Consider the following 14,607-nt stretch of genomic DNA (forward strand, 5'->3'; position numbering starts at 1 on the left):
GCTCGTCAAGGCGTCCACAGCTGATTAGATAGGGGGCCTGTCAAGATCGATTCAGTCTCGTGGGGGTGGGCTTCCCAAACTGGGGGGTTGCGGAGGTAAGTATATTTAAAAAATAAAATTCCAAACCTCCCATTAAAAAGAGGCACGTGGAAATCCGAGGCTGGAATATTCCAGGTGCCGCTTTTACGTTTGCCTTTTTGTATTTCGTCTCATTAATAATTGAACTTTGTGAATATTCATTATTCATATTTTAATGGCGTGCACTTAAACGAATGACAGACCGAAAAACACAAAGACGGGGCTGGCACTTGGCACACAAAGCCGCAACAGGGCGAGCGGGCGGGCGTAAAAATAAGAATTTCATTTTGAGGTACATGACAAGAAATCGGAGCGGACAAGACACGACGACACCTAAAAAAATGAAGAGAAAAGAAACGCATTCGCCGCCACTGGGCACCTGCATATGGGCACCAAGCTCTGTGTGGCACCCTGCACGATCAAAAACAAACAAGGCGCCCTAAGAACGAAGCGGGCAGAGCGATGGCGACGCCAAGTCAGAACGAGGGGGCTGAGGGGTCCACGGCTTCTTGTCGCTCGGCATTCCATGACAGGCGGCGGCGGCGGCTCGGAGTTGAGGCTGTGGTGCCAACGCGCACGCGCGCTTGTGATTTTAGCCACATCTTCGTTACTTTAGCGAATGCCAGGGCACCAGCCATACGAAAGGCGCTATATAGGGCATACAGGACAGGCACTACACACGCGATGAAAGGACCAAGTGATAGCTGTGAAAGGCCGCACTTCATTGTTAAAAGTGCCAAGTCACCCGGGGGTCTGTGGTGGTCTTAGACATGGCCGTTCAAGTTCAAAGATAGAGGCAGACAGGAAAGGCACTATATAACAAACAGCTAATGAGAGGAGGAGGGGCACTGAGTGACTTTTCGGTGGTCTAACCTGCTGTTTCAGGGAGGATGGAAGGCCAAAACAAATAAGTCCACACGGACAACTCAAATCATTCCTAGACTGGCACTTCTCTGAACACTGCCTGGCACTGAGCACCTGGCATGCCCCCTCGCACACTTGACTCTTGAATCAGAAGCACCGTGGAGATGCAGTAGCGTCTGTCCTGTGCCACTCTGCCCACAGGGGGGGCGCACCCTAACAAAGCTCTTCCTGTGAGGTCTGAGTGCCCTCTGCTGGCCACAGTGGCGAACTGCCAGAAGGAAGTGCACATTTGGCAGCTGGTGAGGCACAGGACTGGCCAAGGAGGAAGGAGCCACTGCCACCAACATGGTGACCAGCAGCCATTTAGAAGTAAGAGGATGACATGACAGAAGGTGGGCAGGCAGACAGACAGATGCGGGTTTAACGCGTCTACAAAATGGAAACGGTCACATGAACAGAAATCAGTGTGCCAGGCTTCAGCGTCAACTGCATCTGGGTGCCTGGCACAGCCACCCAATGGCTCTCATAAGAGCACCCACTTGCTGGCCACAAAGTGATGGCAAAGGTACTTTGGCCCTCTCCACCATTACACAGAGATGCATTCCTTCCCCCACCCATATCCCATCGCCAGGGTGGCATCTTACCTTGAGAAGAGCCAGTGCCACATTGAAGATGATGTTCATACCCTGGACAGAGAGAAAAAAAAAATTGAGAAGAGCAGCAAAGCAGCCAGGGCACCACGGGCAGTGCCAGCCAAATTCCTACCCTCCTGATAAAACACGGAGTCGGCTCACAGCGACCTGAGACATCCATTCAAAAACAGCCAGGGCATCACCACTTGACAGGCCCAGAGTGCCAGAGCAGCTGGTCGGGCACAGATGGCAGCTCATTCGTTTACTCGTTTCCCCAAATTCCCCACCAAGTGGGCAGGTCCTGCAGGGTGCCATCACATTTAAGGAGTCAAATCACAAACTAAAAAGGACGAGGGCCAAAAACCCCCCAAGTGTGCCCAGTGGCGCCATGCCCCATACATGGCACAGTGGGTTCAGAAAATTGGCCGACTGGCAGACAAAGTCTGCCCACCCTTGAAATGGCATTACGAGTGGACATCTGCAGCTCATTTCATTTGGCACTGGCACCTTTTGCAGTTCAGACAGCAGTGGGCACAACCCCGAGAGACGACGCCCGCCCATCATTGGGCCATCTGCCAGTCAGTCACACACACACACACACATCACGGAGACCACCATTCAGCCACCCATTTTTATTTTTCTGCCATTAAATCTCCAGACTGTTGTCCGCCTTCCTGCCTGTCACTCTCTCGCCCTTCTAGAAGATTCTTGTGCCACCGCCATTTTCATGCAGCGATGGGTGCCGATAGCCTGCAAGGCTCCTCCTTCCCCTGGTGATGCCCCCTGTATAGTCTCTCTACGCCCAGCTTGGGCACATGGGGACGGGTCACATGATGGCCGCTATAGAAACATTAACTGAAGACAACAGCACAGGTTGTGGGTCCGATGTGACTGTGACAAGTAAGGGGACAGCAGGGCCATCGATGGTCTGAATGGTGAGGTGTTGAGCAGCAGCCGACACCAGCAGAGGCCGCCATTGCATCAAAGACAAGCACATGGCTGAAACGCAGGCCTTCAGAGAAAAGGCTTCAGTGCCAATAGAGGGATGGGCACTGAGGAGAAGGGCCAAGGCCATTATGCCAGGGTCCTTCTGGAGACAGACGGCCACGTGAGGTTCTGGAGGTGTGATGGGTGCCATGCTGGCAGGCCCGCAAGTTGAGGGTCTTCTAAAGACCACACAAAATGAAAATGTGGAATAAGGTGAGGTCCACCCAGGGGTCCCTCTCCTCTTAGCTCACACATGATCGCCAGTCCGGGGGGGGTCGGGGTTTTTTGCGGGAACAGACAGAGGAACGAGGCCCACTGATGGCCTGGGCGCCGATGAACGAGGTGGCACTTACTCATCACCAGCACACCCCTCGGAGTACCCACGACTTCATTCGGCTCGTGTCACCGAGTGCTACCCAGCTGAAGAGTGCCCACTGACTGAGCACAATGGCACACTGTGGACTCTCCTGTCATAATTCCCAGACGCTGTTTTCCAATGGCCTGGTCACTCTGTGCCCACCGCCCTGGCTGGTGATCCTCTGCTGTACATCCGTGGCAGGAAATCAAGGAATGGCACATTACTGTAGGTCTTCCTGTAAAATGTTAACTGGCATTCAGGGCCAGGTGTGATGCCATCTACTTACAGGACATAGCAACCAGTGCTGTGGAAGTAGGCACGACAGGCACCTTATAAAAGACCCCAGGGCAGACAGCGAGCACACAATGTGCAGCGGGCAATCGATCAATGATTCAGTGCCACTCTCATCCTCCACCTTGCTCCTAATTGCTCATTATGACCCACTGGTGCCAGGGTCTTCACTGACAGAGAGGGACTGCCAATCCAATGACCATAACAAAGAAGCCGACCTTGGAGTCATCGGGATTGAACGGTAAACAAAAACCCAACAAGGGGGTTCAGAGGGTCAGCGGGCACCACCCTCCAAACAAACAGCTCGTCGCTCCTCTGGCACAAAGGGGACAGGCGGCCCCCTCCAAAGTGCACAGCAGACTCACCAGCTGCAGCCTCTGTCACCTCCATGCAGCTGCAGCACACGATGCCCGCGCCACAGCGCACCTCACACGCCACGCGATCCCCCGACATGGCAACAAGCGGGCTAAAAATAACCTCATCATGCTAATAATAGCCGGCACGCGCTTGATGGGGGTCCACGCACCGCTGAGACAAAGAAACACCGTCGCCGCTGCCCCACACACACACACACATGGCGACGCTCTTTGCCCAGAGAGGGAGAAGGTCAGCATACGCATGCTGGCTTTATTCAATATAGCGCCTTTCTGTGGCCCAGTCAGAGGGCAGTTTAATAGGAAAAATGAATACTGGCAAGTGAAAGGGGGGGTCGGGATTGAACTGCCTAGTGCCTCCCCGACCACTAGAGGGGGGGGGGGGGGCCCAAAGGCACTATATAACAGACCACCACAGAGTGTCCGAGGTGCAAAGGCCCTCTGTGACAGACAGAATAATAATAATACTAGGATTGCAGAGCCGCAGCTCCATTAACAAATGAAAGGCGCAGGAGATGACTGGACACGCATGTAACCATCAGGAGGCGCCATGTCACAGATCGTATACGACAGACACCGACACGAAGGGCACTCTGTCACAGATTCAGACAAACCTGAAAGGCACTATATAGATTACTGGCCAGGGATGTGAGGCACTATATAACGGGCAGAGCTCCATTAACAGATTCAGTCTGCCCCCACAAACCTAAAAGATGTGCTCCTCCGGTGGCCGGTCTCATTCCATGACTGGTGGATGCTCGTCACCTGCCGTCACGCACTGGTGACACCCAAGGCACCAGGGGGCTTCTGTCTAGGAGCAGGTGGGACTCACCTCACAGAGCAGCAGGTCGATGATGTGGAAGACCATACAGAGGGGAAACTTGGCAGTGAAGAGGGTAAGAAACCACTGGGAGGCGTACATGTGAGCCTCCAGGTTGAGTGCCACAAAGTGGGCATACAGGTCGGGCAGCTGCTCCTGCAGACAGAGAGAGTGAGAGAGAGAGAGAGAGAGAGAGAGAGAGAGAGAGAGAGAGAGAGAGAGAGAGAGAGAGAGGGGATGAGACAGGCAAAGCCAATGGCATCAGTTGAGAAACCACAAAGGAAGACTGGCGTGACACCCACTAGGCAAGGGGGCTCAACCTTTAAGAGCAAGCAGCAACCCAAGTCAGCCAACGGGCAGTCAGGACCAGGGTGCTTGGCACCCAAAAACTAGGAAGAAATGCGCCAGTGAGACACAAGAGAAACCCAATTGGAAAGGCAGCCGTCTTCAACGACACCATCATCATGTGGTGGGCACAATGGAGAGATGGGGCACCTTCCTGGGTCCTGTTCAGGAGGTGCTCTACTGCTCGTCTAACCAGATCCCGGGCACCACCACTTGCTTTGTAAAGCACCTGGTGGTGGCTGCCAGGCTCTGCATGCCCGTCGATAGACAGGCCCATCCGCTGCCCACCTTTTCTAACCCCCAAACCCCCCTAACCGACCTGAAGCAGCCGCTCCAGCTGGTAGAACTTGCAGTGCAGGTCCTCAAAGTTGTTCCTGTAGAGGTTGCGCAGGCCATAGTCATACATCACCTTGACAAGGACACAGAAGGCCTGCTCCTCTGGCATCTGAAAGTACAAGCACAGGCACGGTCAGTTGGAGGGCGGGCACGAAGAATGGCAAATGATGGGCCGGGCAGTGCCCTGCAGCAGACCCAGTTTAATTGATGGGGCACAGTTGACAGTAGGGCCTTTGAGGTGGGCAAGGAAAGGAGTAAAGGCAGCTCAGGCATGGCAAGATGGTCGTGCCCACCAAGGTCTACTGGCAGGTGACCCTGACAAATGCTACAGGGGAATACGTCAGCTTCCCACCATTCTACTGCCCAGGGCAGCAAACAAAAGAAACCAGGGTGCCAATGTCAACAACAAAGTGTACTCACTGGTGGCATGACAAACACCAAGGGGCAAGCACACCAGCCAGCCAGCCCGCCCTCCAAAGCCTACTGGCATAAGCAGTATGGGGTGAGCAGGATACCAGTGTTAACAACAAAGGTGGGCCCCTCAAAAGCCCACTGACCACTGGCATGGATACATCCTTCCCTATCCTGCCCCACTTGAAACTGGCATCCCTGGAGATCATGTGCCATGGGCATGCAACAACTGATCACTGGCAGGCCAACAGATCACAGCTGCCATAACAGACTGAGGAAGAGCAGACACCAAGATGGCGCCTCAGACAGCCCAGGTGGTCACTAAACACCCAAACAGGGGTATGCAGCTGGACGTGCAAGCAAAGCACAGTCCACACGCCACGTGGCAAGCTGCTCCTGTGCCCAATCACATTGGCTGTGTCTCAGTGGAGGCCAAAGGAATCGTGTAGTGCCTATAAATGCACCATCCAGTGCCAGCACCTGCTTCTGGACCACTCGGGTCTCGATGACATATAGGCAGGTGGGCTGGGCTGGCTGGCCACTTATAATCTGGATAGCCCCTGCTAAGAACTGAAAGAAATGGTCAAAATCCAAAGACTGTGCCCATGGTGGTGCCAGGGCAGCCACTACATGTTAGGTGAGACCCCCACCAGCTCTTACTCATCACTACTTGTGGGCTTGAATGTCATGTGAACTGCCAGGCCATAGCAAATGTGCCCTGTCATGTGCTCAGTGCCAACAGGGGAGCTCAGGCTGCCGCCAGTACTGTGACTGCGTTACAAAAGGATGGACAGACAGATGGCGTTTCCATGACAAAGCCCCCTGGCACAGAGACACACTTCAAGAGTCTAAGGGTCTCAACACAAAGCCCACACTGAAGGGCTGCAGGGACAAATGCCACCCACTGGGGTCGCTGTGCCAGTTTTACCAATAAGAAATGGCACAAAGCGGGTGGGACTGAAATAAGATAAGCTAAGTGGGCAAAATGGGACAAAGAAAATGGGACAATGTGAGCGAATACTTACATGGAGCAGCAGGACAGCAGCCAGGAAGGACTGGCCTTGGCAGTACCCAATTTCCTCATCGTAGACAGAATACGCCTGGAAGAAAACAGAAGAGGAGAAATAAAGCACAAGAGAGCGGGCACACAAATGGGCACTCTGATCGGCAGGAGGTCCTCGGCAGTGCCCTCCACAGTCATTAACAGGGAGTTGGGTTCAATGTTGAGCTCAACAAGGGTGGCACAGCTCTGAGGAGTGTCTTGGTAAGTTGGTATGGGTGGCAATGCCAGCTATGGATGAAAGTCAGTGGGCAGCCTGGTCCATGAGGAACTGGCAAACTCCACCTGCAAGCACGACTTTGATTGGACACTCAGGACCACCACATGAGCCACCTTCAGCTGACTGCCACCATCCTGCCAAAGATGGGGTCTGTGGCACAAGCAGCCTACTAAATAAGCAGAGGGCAGCCAGGGTCCCTGCTTACAGGGCACAGTTGGGTTTGACGGCCGCTGGCAGTATCGATTGGTCAAGTCATGGGTCAGTGCCACCTGAAGGGCTGCAGATCGAGAGGGAGTTGGCCCACCAAGTGCCCACTGCTTTAACACAGCGGATGCCCCTCAACTTCTCTCATTCACTTCGTTTCATGGCAGCGCAAAAGTGAAAAGAACTGGCAGAGTGAAGGGTGCCACAAGTGGGAGTTTGATGCCAGGCATGTTTTAGTCCCCTGCCATCACACGCTAGGTCACCCGCTTCTGCTCCTGCTGAGACTTGCCAGTATTAAATCTACGCATGTCAGAGGCAATTGCCTGATGGCACTTCGTTGAAGGTGCCCAGACATGCACCACCTTCTGTATACTGGTATCCTGTGCCACAGCAGCTTGTTTGAATGTGCCAGCAACTCAGTCATGATGCATTTGGGTCCCTGAAAACACAAGGGCGGGCAATGAGGAGCACCCCACGTACAACCTCAAGGTGTGCCCTCACTCTCCAACAAAAAGAGACCTGAGCTACCCGTATAGGCCATGGCAAAGAAAAAGGTGGGAGGACGTGCCAGAGAAGTCCGTTTAACATTAGGAATCACCTGGCCTGGCCCCAAAACCACAGGGCAGTGCCACCTCACTTATCTTAGACTTCCAGCAGGATTTCAGGGTGATGGCTGGCCACTCAAAAGCATTTAGGGTGTCCACCCAAAGCCCCGTAACTGGCATATGCTGCACCCAGGATCAAGCAGCCGGCGGCTTACCTTACAGATCTTGTAGAGCGAGTCTTGTCCGTCTCCGCCCGTGTCCTTGAAGTAGTCGTGCGCAGGGAACGTGCGGTGGATGTCACGCGTGATGACGCCCTCCTGTGCAGAATCCTGCAAAGAAGCAGAGCACAGGCTCTTGAATGGCCGAGAGCGTGTACCCACTCTGACCCTGCCCCCTGCACCAAGGCCAGGCACACTCATACCCACACCCATCTACCACTATCAGGCGCAAACCCCTCCCGAACACAATCAGGAGCTATTACAGAATGGCGCTGCCCTGGCATTGAGGGTCATGGACTAAAAGCACTAGACTGCCAGCTCAGTGTCCTATACGCAGCACTGGGGATGGCACTATACAAGAACCACTCAAAGGGTTTGTCCTCACCCTCCACACATACACTGGCAGCCTGATGGCATTCTGCCCTGGCTTGGAGCCGTGAGCCTGACTGGGTAGGTGGTGCTCAGGGGATTGCCAGTCCTCCGCTCCTTCAACACTGGGCACGCCACAGCTGACAAAGCCCACTGGCTTGTTAAGAACTTCACTTAACCAGTAGCACTGTTGGCCTCCTAAACTCCCTGGACTGGATGGTGGTGGAGCATTGCCACACAGCAAATCCAGTAAGAAAGTGACCGACTAGCTAAGCCAGACAAAAGCAGGACCACCAAGGGTCTCCCACCTCCTCAGCTGCTCTAGAAAACTGTGCCAAGGTGGCACCACCAGGCACGCGGCCCTATAGACAGACAGGGGTCTACAATCCCCAATGAGAAGAGGCCCAGCAGTAAAAGCCTCTTTGCATCCTCAGCTGTCCCCTTCCTGACCACACAAATTGGGACTGGCAGATAAACTGGGCAGCCATCAAGTGTGACCACAGGCACCCGAGCATGACACACACCTTCAAGCACAACAGCTGGCACCAAAACTAACAGGCACATTTGCCAATAGGGGTCAGCCTTGAGCAGACCACCACTGCCCAAGAAAGGGAGGGGAAAAAAAAAAAAAAATAATCGCTGCCAGTGTCTCAAAAGGATGAGCCGCCATGGCTGCCCCAGACAGGTCCATTTATCACTGGCACGCAGAAAGGAAGATGCTGGCTATTAATAGCATCTTCTCCGTGGCGGGCCACGTGCATCTGCGCCAGTCCATGCCAGCAATAGCTCTGAGGGGGCCACCATCCACATCATCTGCCTGGCACAGAGGGCAATAACCTGAAAGTGCCCTGCAACTGTCTTATGTAAAAACTGAGCTGAACGATCTGATGCCCACTGCCAATTTAGAACTTGAGTTCTAAACTGAGACACCACCATCAATCTCAGAGTCAAAAAGCTGGCATGGCCTGGCACACTGGGGCAATTTAAGTGACTATACATACGGGCTAGGAAAGAAAAAGACATGAGGCCAAAAGGCCACATCAGGTATGAAGAGACTGACTGCCCCCTACTTGTACCCGTTGAATAATAGAGAGGACACAAAGCAGAGGAAGTGCCAAGCTCACTGGAATTTGACATCTTGGCAAACAGCAGGAAAGGCAAGAGGCTGAACTGGTGACAACTTCGGGCGGAGCTGGGCGGTGGGCGTATATGCCATCAGTTTCTTCTTTCCTCTGCCTGATCTTTTTGACAAAGCCAGGCTCACCATCACTTACCTCCATCAGGTCCTCATTTCTTAAGTGGCGTCACAAGGCGTCATCAGTGTGTGCCCAGTTGATGCAAATAGCAATAGCAAGCTCAGGGTGTCTGTGCAGCAGGCATGAAGGGATTTGGACAGCATAAAACCAACCAAGGAGCGGGCCAGTGAAGGCCAGCTGTACCAGTCAATAAGGACGGTCGTGTCCCCTGTAGCCCTGGACCAGGTGGGAGGCCATCAGGGCCCAGTGAGTTTGTCACACTTATTATGACCCAGTTAAGGCTTAACAGAGCTTGGCATTGATTTGTATCTGAATATAAAATGGAGCTGGCCACTAGGGGGCACTATTTGGGGCTTTTGTGTGCCTGCTCACTTAGAGGCGACACTCGGGTCCCGGTCAGAAGCCAATGCCAACATTCCTGGCCTGGGAATGATGCCTGAATCACAGCCCTTTATCCTGGAAAGTGTGATGGCTTCCACAACTCCACGCACACAAGGGCTGGGTGCCAACATGGTGAAGGGCAGGTCAGTTTTGTGTATGCCCCTTCATCAGCCTTTGCTGGGCACCTCATCCTGTCCCACTCGGTAACCCTGGTGAGGACTGACTGGCAAGCCAGGGGCTCTGTGGTGCATGGTGCTGGGCACCATGTGGCCAGCCTTCAGCAGCTAAAGCCTTTTGAATTGGATTCCCTTTGTCAAGTCGCCAGTGACAATGTGGCATCTAGACAGAAGTCACCTCTGCATCACAGGACCAAGCTTGCCACTTAAACTAAAAACAGCCGGGCACCAAGGAAGACCCGAGAAAGTCCTCATATTGCCATGGGGCGCTGGCACATTTCAGCTGTGTACTTCGCCAGTTTGCCTCCACTCCTCCGAGAGGAAGCTGCTCAGCTTCCTACTCCAAAAATGCCAGCACAGGCTTACCCAGCCAGTGCCCAGGAGGGCAGCAAGCACAGCCCAAGCAAATCAAACAGTGGCCACTGCATCCATCACCATGGTCACCTGTGAGTCACCGGAGGCCACAAAGGCGAGAAGTTCAACCCAAAGAGGCTGAGGTGCTCCTCGTGAAAGGCGCTATACAGGTACGGGCTGAAGACGCGGGGACCTGATGTGGCCAAGTGCATCTCTGGAATGCTCTGGGGTGGGTACCACAGAGCTGGCCAGCCCTAGTTAGTGTGGCATGAGAGCGACATGGTGGCTTTCAAAGATGGTGCACTGAAGGGTCTGACAGGTGGCACCAACTGGGAGCAGGTGCCACTCAAACACGGTTCAAATTCAAACAGCACACCGTGGCCACACTGGCACATCCTGCCTGCATGGAGGCCAGCTGGGACAGACCAACTATGGCAACATCTAACCTGCATGTCTCTGGGCAGTGGGAGGATACTGGTGACAACCAAATCATGTTTTATGCCGGGCACCATGGCCAGTGTGACTGGAATCAAAAACAGAATATGACATGGCATCACCTCCGAGTGTGGGTACAAGCAGACGGCTTTCAACAAGCTTCATGGTGGAGCGGAAGGAGAGAAGAAGGGCAAGGGCAGCTGAGGAGTTTGATGCCAGGCAGGCTAGCCTGGGCATGGAAGTTTAGCACCCACTACCACAACTCACCATCAAGCTCCTTTGTGACTGGCTGACCTGACAAGGGGTCACATGAGCAGTGTCAATACCCAGCTGGCACAGGCACCTGGGCATTCTTTAGACTTGGAAAGTTGCCTTCATAATGCCAGCTTTACTTCAGAAAAGCACTATATAAACTACAGGTCTGCCTGTGCTTTGAAGACCAACAATGTCACCCGTCATCAGTGTCAAGCCAACCACACGACAGAATAGATGGAGCACCCACCCCAATGCCAGCCACAGCAGTAGCTCACATGGCACTTGCTAATTAAACTATGAGCAGTGCCAGTCAGTCTCGTGGTATGACAGTCATTTCAATTACTGGACAGCCTAGCCTTCCCCCCAAAAAAGTGCCAAGGAGGGCACCCAGCTGCTGTTGAGCTGGCAGCCTTTTGATGCTAAACAGCAATGAGGACAATCCCACTAGCAATTCGTATAGCACCTTGGCACAAGCAGAGAGGGCCACCGACAGCTACATGCATTCACGAAGACGGGGTGCCAGGGTGTCAGCTGGTGTGCTGCCCCAAAGTGTCCTGTCAAACATGTAGACTGGTCTGAATAAAAGTGAAAAGTCAGTGCCAGGTGATCCCCTGCCCCCCCCCCCCCCAAGCTGGCATGAGCCTTATTTGGCATCTCAACTGGCCCAAGGAGTGATCCTAAATTGGCAAAACAAAAATTAAGTCTGCAGAGTCAAAACCGTGGGAATACCCAAAAGAAAATGTGTACCTGATGACCCGAGTGCCACTCATTATGCCACTTCACGTAGCTGGCCAAAGGAGCAAGGACTATAGAAGAAGCTGAAGGGCAGATGGCAGAAATGGCATCCAAGAACTCACCCATCACATGAACAGCCAGCAAACTTAGAGATGCCAATCAAGCTAATAGGCAAATGGCACAAAGGTGGAAATTCAGATATGGTGCTCTGGAACTGTGGCAGCTGCTATGCCACTCGCAACCTAATCAACCAAAAAGTTCAGGAAGATTACGCCTGTCCGTCCATCCACCCAAAGTGAGCCAGTCCATCAGCGGGCACACCCATGCATATTGTGCCATGGACTCATAGTGGAGAGCTAAACATGGAGTTTAAGAAGAGGCACATGGCTCAAAAGACAGCCCTCATGACCCCCCCCATGCCCACCCGTGCCCCCCGGTGACCACACAGACTCGCTCCTTGGTAGTTTTCCACTTTTATTGCACAAAATGACAAGCAGCTCTCAGTGTCCCATCTCCTCTTTTATAGCAGCTTTCTTGGATTCCAGAACTTTCTGTGGTGACGAAAGATGGCAGCAAGCCGAGCCTACAGTCACTAGCATTCATCCAGTTGCCCACCCTCCGCCTTGTTCGGGGGGGCACCAAAGCATTGATACACCAATCAGACTGTCATGGGCATTTGTGCGTGTTGAAAAGAAATCCCAAATGACGCTGCCACCACCAACGTGGACGGGTGCCACCTCCATCCACACCCAGAGGCCCAACTAAAGATTACTAAGAGTTACAAAATACACAACGATCCAAACAGCAAAGAGGGGGCACCATTCTAACCCCCTCTGAGGTCACTAAACCACACCAATCAAAAGGAAAAAAAATTTTAAAACGCCACGTCCTTTTCTGAAGCCTACCCTAGCAGAGCCGGCCACACAATCCCGGCCCATGCTTCAGATGGAGCAGGAGTCGGGCCGCTGGGGCGCTGGTGGCGGCGGCACCGGCTCTTTGAGGTCCCCGCCGGGCGCACCCCCGCAGGACGGGCACAGGCTCCGCGAGAGGCGGCGCAGGCCCAGCCTGAAGACACTGTTGGACAGGCTGTAGATGACACAGTTGCAGAAGCTGTTGCTGATGGCCAGCCAGGTGGTGACGAAGGACAAGGCCGGACTGTCCAGCACGTGGGCGCTCTCCAGCAGGAAGTAGAGGATGTAGGGCAGCCAGAGCACATAAAAGACGCTGGTGATGCGCAGCAGGACGGCGGCGTAGCGAGGGTCCGGTACAGGGTGGTCCCCCTCGGCCCCCTCGCTGGGGAAGCGCGCCCGGCGCTCGCTCATCTCGCGGTCGTGCTGCCGGCAGATCCTGAAGATGTGGAAGTAGGTGAAGCAGACGACCAGGGCAGCCGGGGCGTACAGCAGGCTGACGATGAAGCCCGTGAAGTAGGCGTTGGTGGGCCAGGAGCGGGCACACCACTCGAAGATGTCGCCGTGGTAGCCGGGCTTGCCCCAGCCGAAGAAGGAGGGCAGGAAGACGAGGGCCGAGTAGGTCCAGACCAGGGCGATGCAGGCGCGTAGGCGGCCGGGCGTCACCAGGCGGCGGTAGGAGAGGGGCCGGGTGACGGCCAGGTAGCGGTCCACGCCGATGCAGGCCAGGCAGGCCATGGAGACGCTCTTGAGCACGCAGATGACGTAGCCGAAGGCCCGGCAGGTCAGCGACTCCTGGACGCCCGAGGGGTAGCGCAGGAGGGATAGGGTGGGGACCAGGCAGCTGAAGCCCACCAGGAGGTCCGCGTAGGCCATGGTCTGCACGAAGTAGCTGGTGGTGTAGTGGTGCAGCAGCGGGGCGCAGTGGAACACCAGGATGACCGTCAGGTTCCCGGCAATGATCAGGACGGTCAGGAGGACAATGACTGCAGTCTCCAGGATGCAGGTCTCGGCGCCGTCGTGGGGACCGAAGCCCGATGGGCACGAGCGGTGCTGGGACGTGTTGACCGAGCCGTTGTTCATGCCGCTTCTTCAGTGAGGCATCTCGAGTGAGCGGAGGGACTCGAAGCGGCAGCGGGGGGTCTCAGCCATCAAATCCACCGCGAGGTGAAGGTGGGGGAGGGGACCATCCGTGCGACGTGCCCAAGCCGGCCGGGTCCCGTTCCGAGTAGCGAGCGAGAAGGCGGCGCCAGGCGGACGAGACACAGCAAACGGGCATCTGCATTTCTGTGCCGTCGCCCCGCTGCCGGGCTACAAAGTCGTCCGGCGGTCTGTCATTGCAGAGTCCTCCTCTCCAGGGCCCACCTGGCACTTTTCGCCCTTCCCTCTCCGCTACGACTGCAGCATCACCAAGTGGCCCCCGCTGGACTCGGTGGTCGCCTGCTCCTCCACCGCGTTTGCATTCCGAGCCTCACAGCCCGCTCCGCTCTCCCAGGTGTCGAGGATTCCTGGTGTGCGATGCCGTGTCTGCCAGCTCGCTCTCGTTCCACGCCACTCACCCGCTGTCCCTCCCCCGGCTCGGTCTGTCTGTCTGTCTGTCTGTCTCCGTCTCTCGTCAACACCTGAGGCCCCTGCCAGCCTCCCTCACCATTCAAACACCGACTGGGCCCTGCTGCCCCCAATAAATGCCGCGGCCAATGGCTAACCGGGCTGAGGCTGTCACTTGGTTACAGTTGCCAAGCGCTCGCTGGCTTAAAGCCTCCCACGTTAGAAGTGACAAATGAAGTGTGCGGCATGGGGGGGGGGGGGTCGGGGGGCCGCTTCATTGTTACACGGAAGGTGGCGGACACACAGGAACAGAAAGATGGGGGCGGGGACATCCTCAAACCCACCCCCCCAGTAGGCGGCCCCTATTGACCACCCCCTCCCCCAGCTTACTGGGCTATGAGACAACCTACTGCCAAAAAACACAAAGGGGGGCACCTGTGCACTGGG

The 14,607-nt window shown here is 54.9% G+C and overlaps 2 protein-coding genes across 2 annotated transcripts in view; both read right to left on the reverse strand.

The window, feature by feature from the left end:
* The window catches only part of rabgap1l (RAB GTPase activating protein 1-like), a 73,371-nt gene that overhangs the window by 34,006 nt on the left and 24,758 nt on the right, over positions 1–14,607 (reverse strand). The window contains exons 15-19 of the mRNA XM_028812488.2: positions 7,741–7,854; positions 6,522–6,596; positions 5,069–5,194; positions 4,417–4,560; positions 1,587–1,628 (exon numbers count right to left, since the gene is read on the reverse strand). Coding sequence (XP_028668321.2) covers positions 1,587–1,628; positions 4,417–4,560; positions 5,069–5,194; positions 6,522–6,596; positions 7,741–7,854 — 501 coding nt within the window. The remainder of the gene's footprint in view (positions 1–1,586; positions 1,629–4,416; positions 4,561–5,068; positions 5,195–6,521; positions 6,597–7,740; positions 7,855–14,607) is intronic.
* On the reverse strand, positions 12,610–14,365 carry gpr52 (G protein-coupled receptor 52). Its single transcript, XM_028812490.2, has one exon. It carries the CDS (start codon positions 13,693–13,695, stop codon positions 12,646–12,648), a length of 1,050 nt encoding a protein of 349 aa, XP_028668323.1. The 5' UTR covers positions 13,696–14,365; the 3' UTR covers positions 12,610–12,645.

This window comes from Erpetoichthys calabaricus, chromosome 10, assembly GCF_900747795.2.
Source record: "Erpetoichthys calabaricus chromosome 10, fErpCal1.3, whole genome shotgun sequence".
NCBI classification, from domain to species: Eukaryota; Metazoa; Chordata; class Cladistia; order Polypteriformes; family Polypteridae; genus Erpetoichthys; species Erpetoichthys calabaricus.

What these genes read in the sequence shown, in the direction of transcription:
- gpr52 (XM_028812490.2), bottom strand. Translation starts at nt 13,695, where the DNA reads ATGAACAACGGCTCGGTCAACACGTCCCAGCACCGCTCGTGCCCATCG.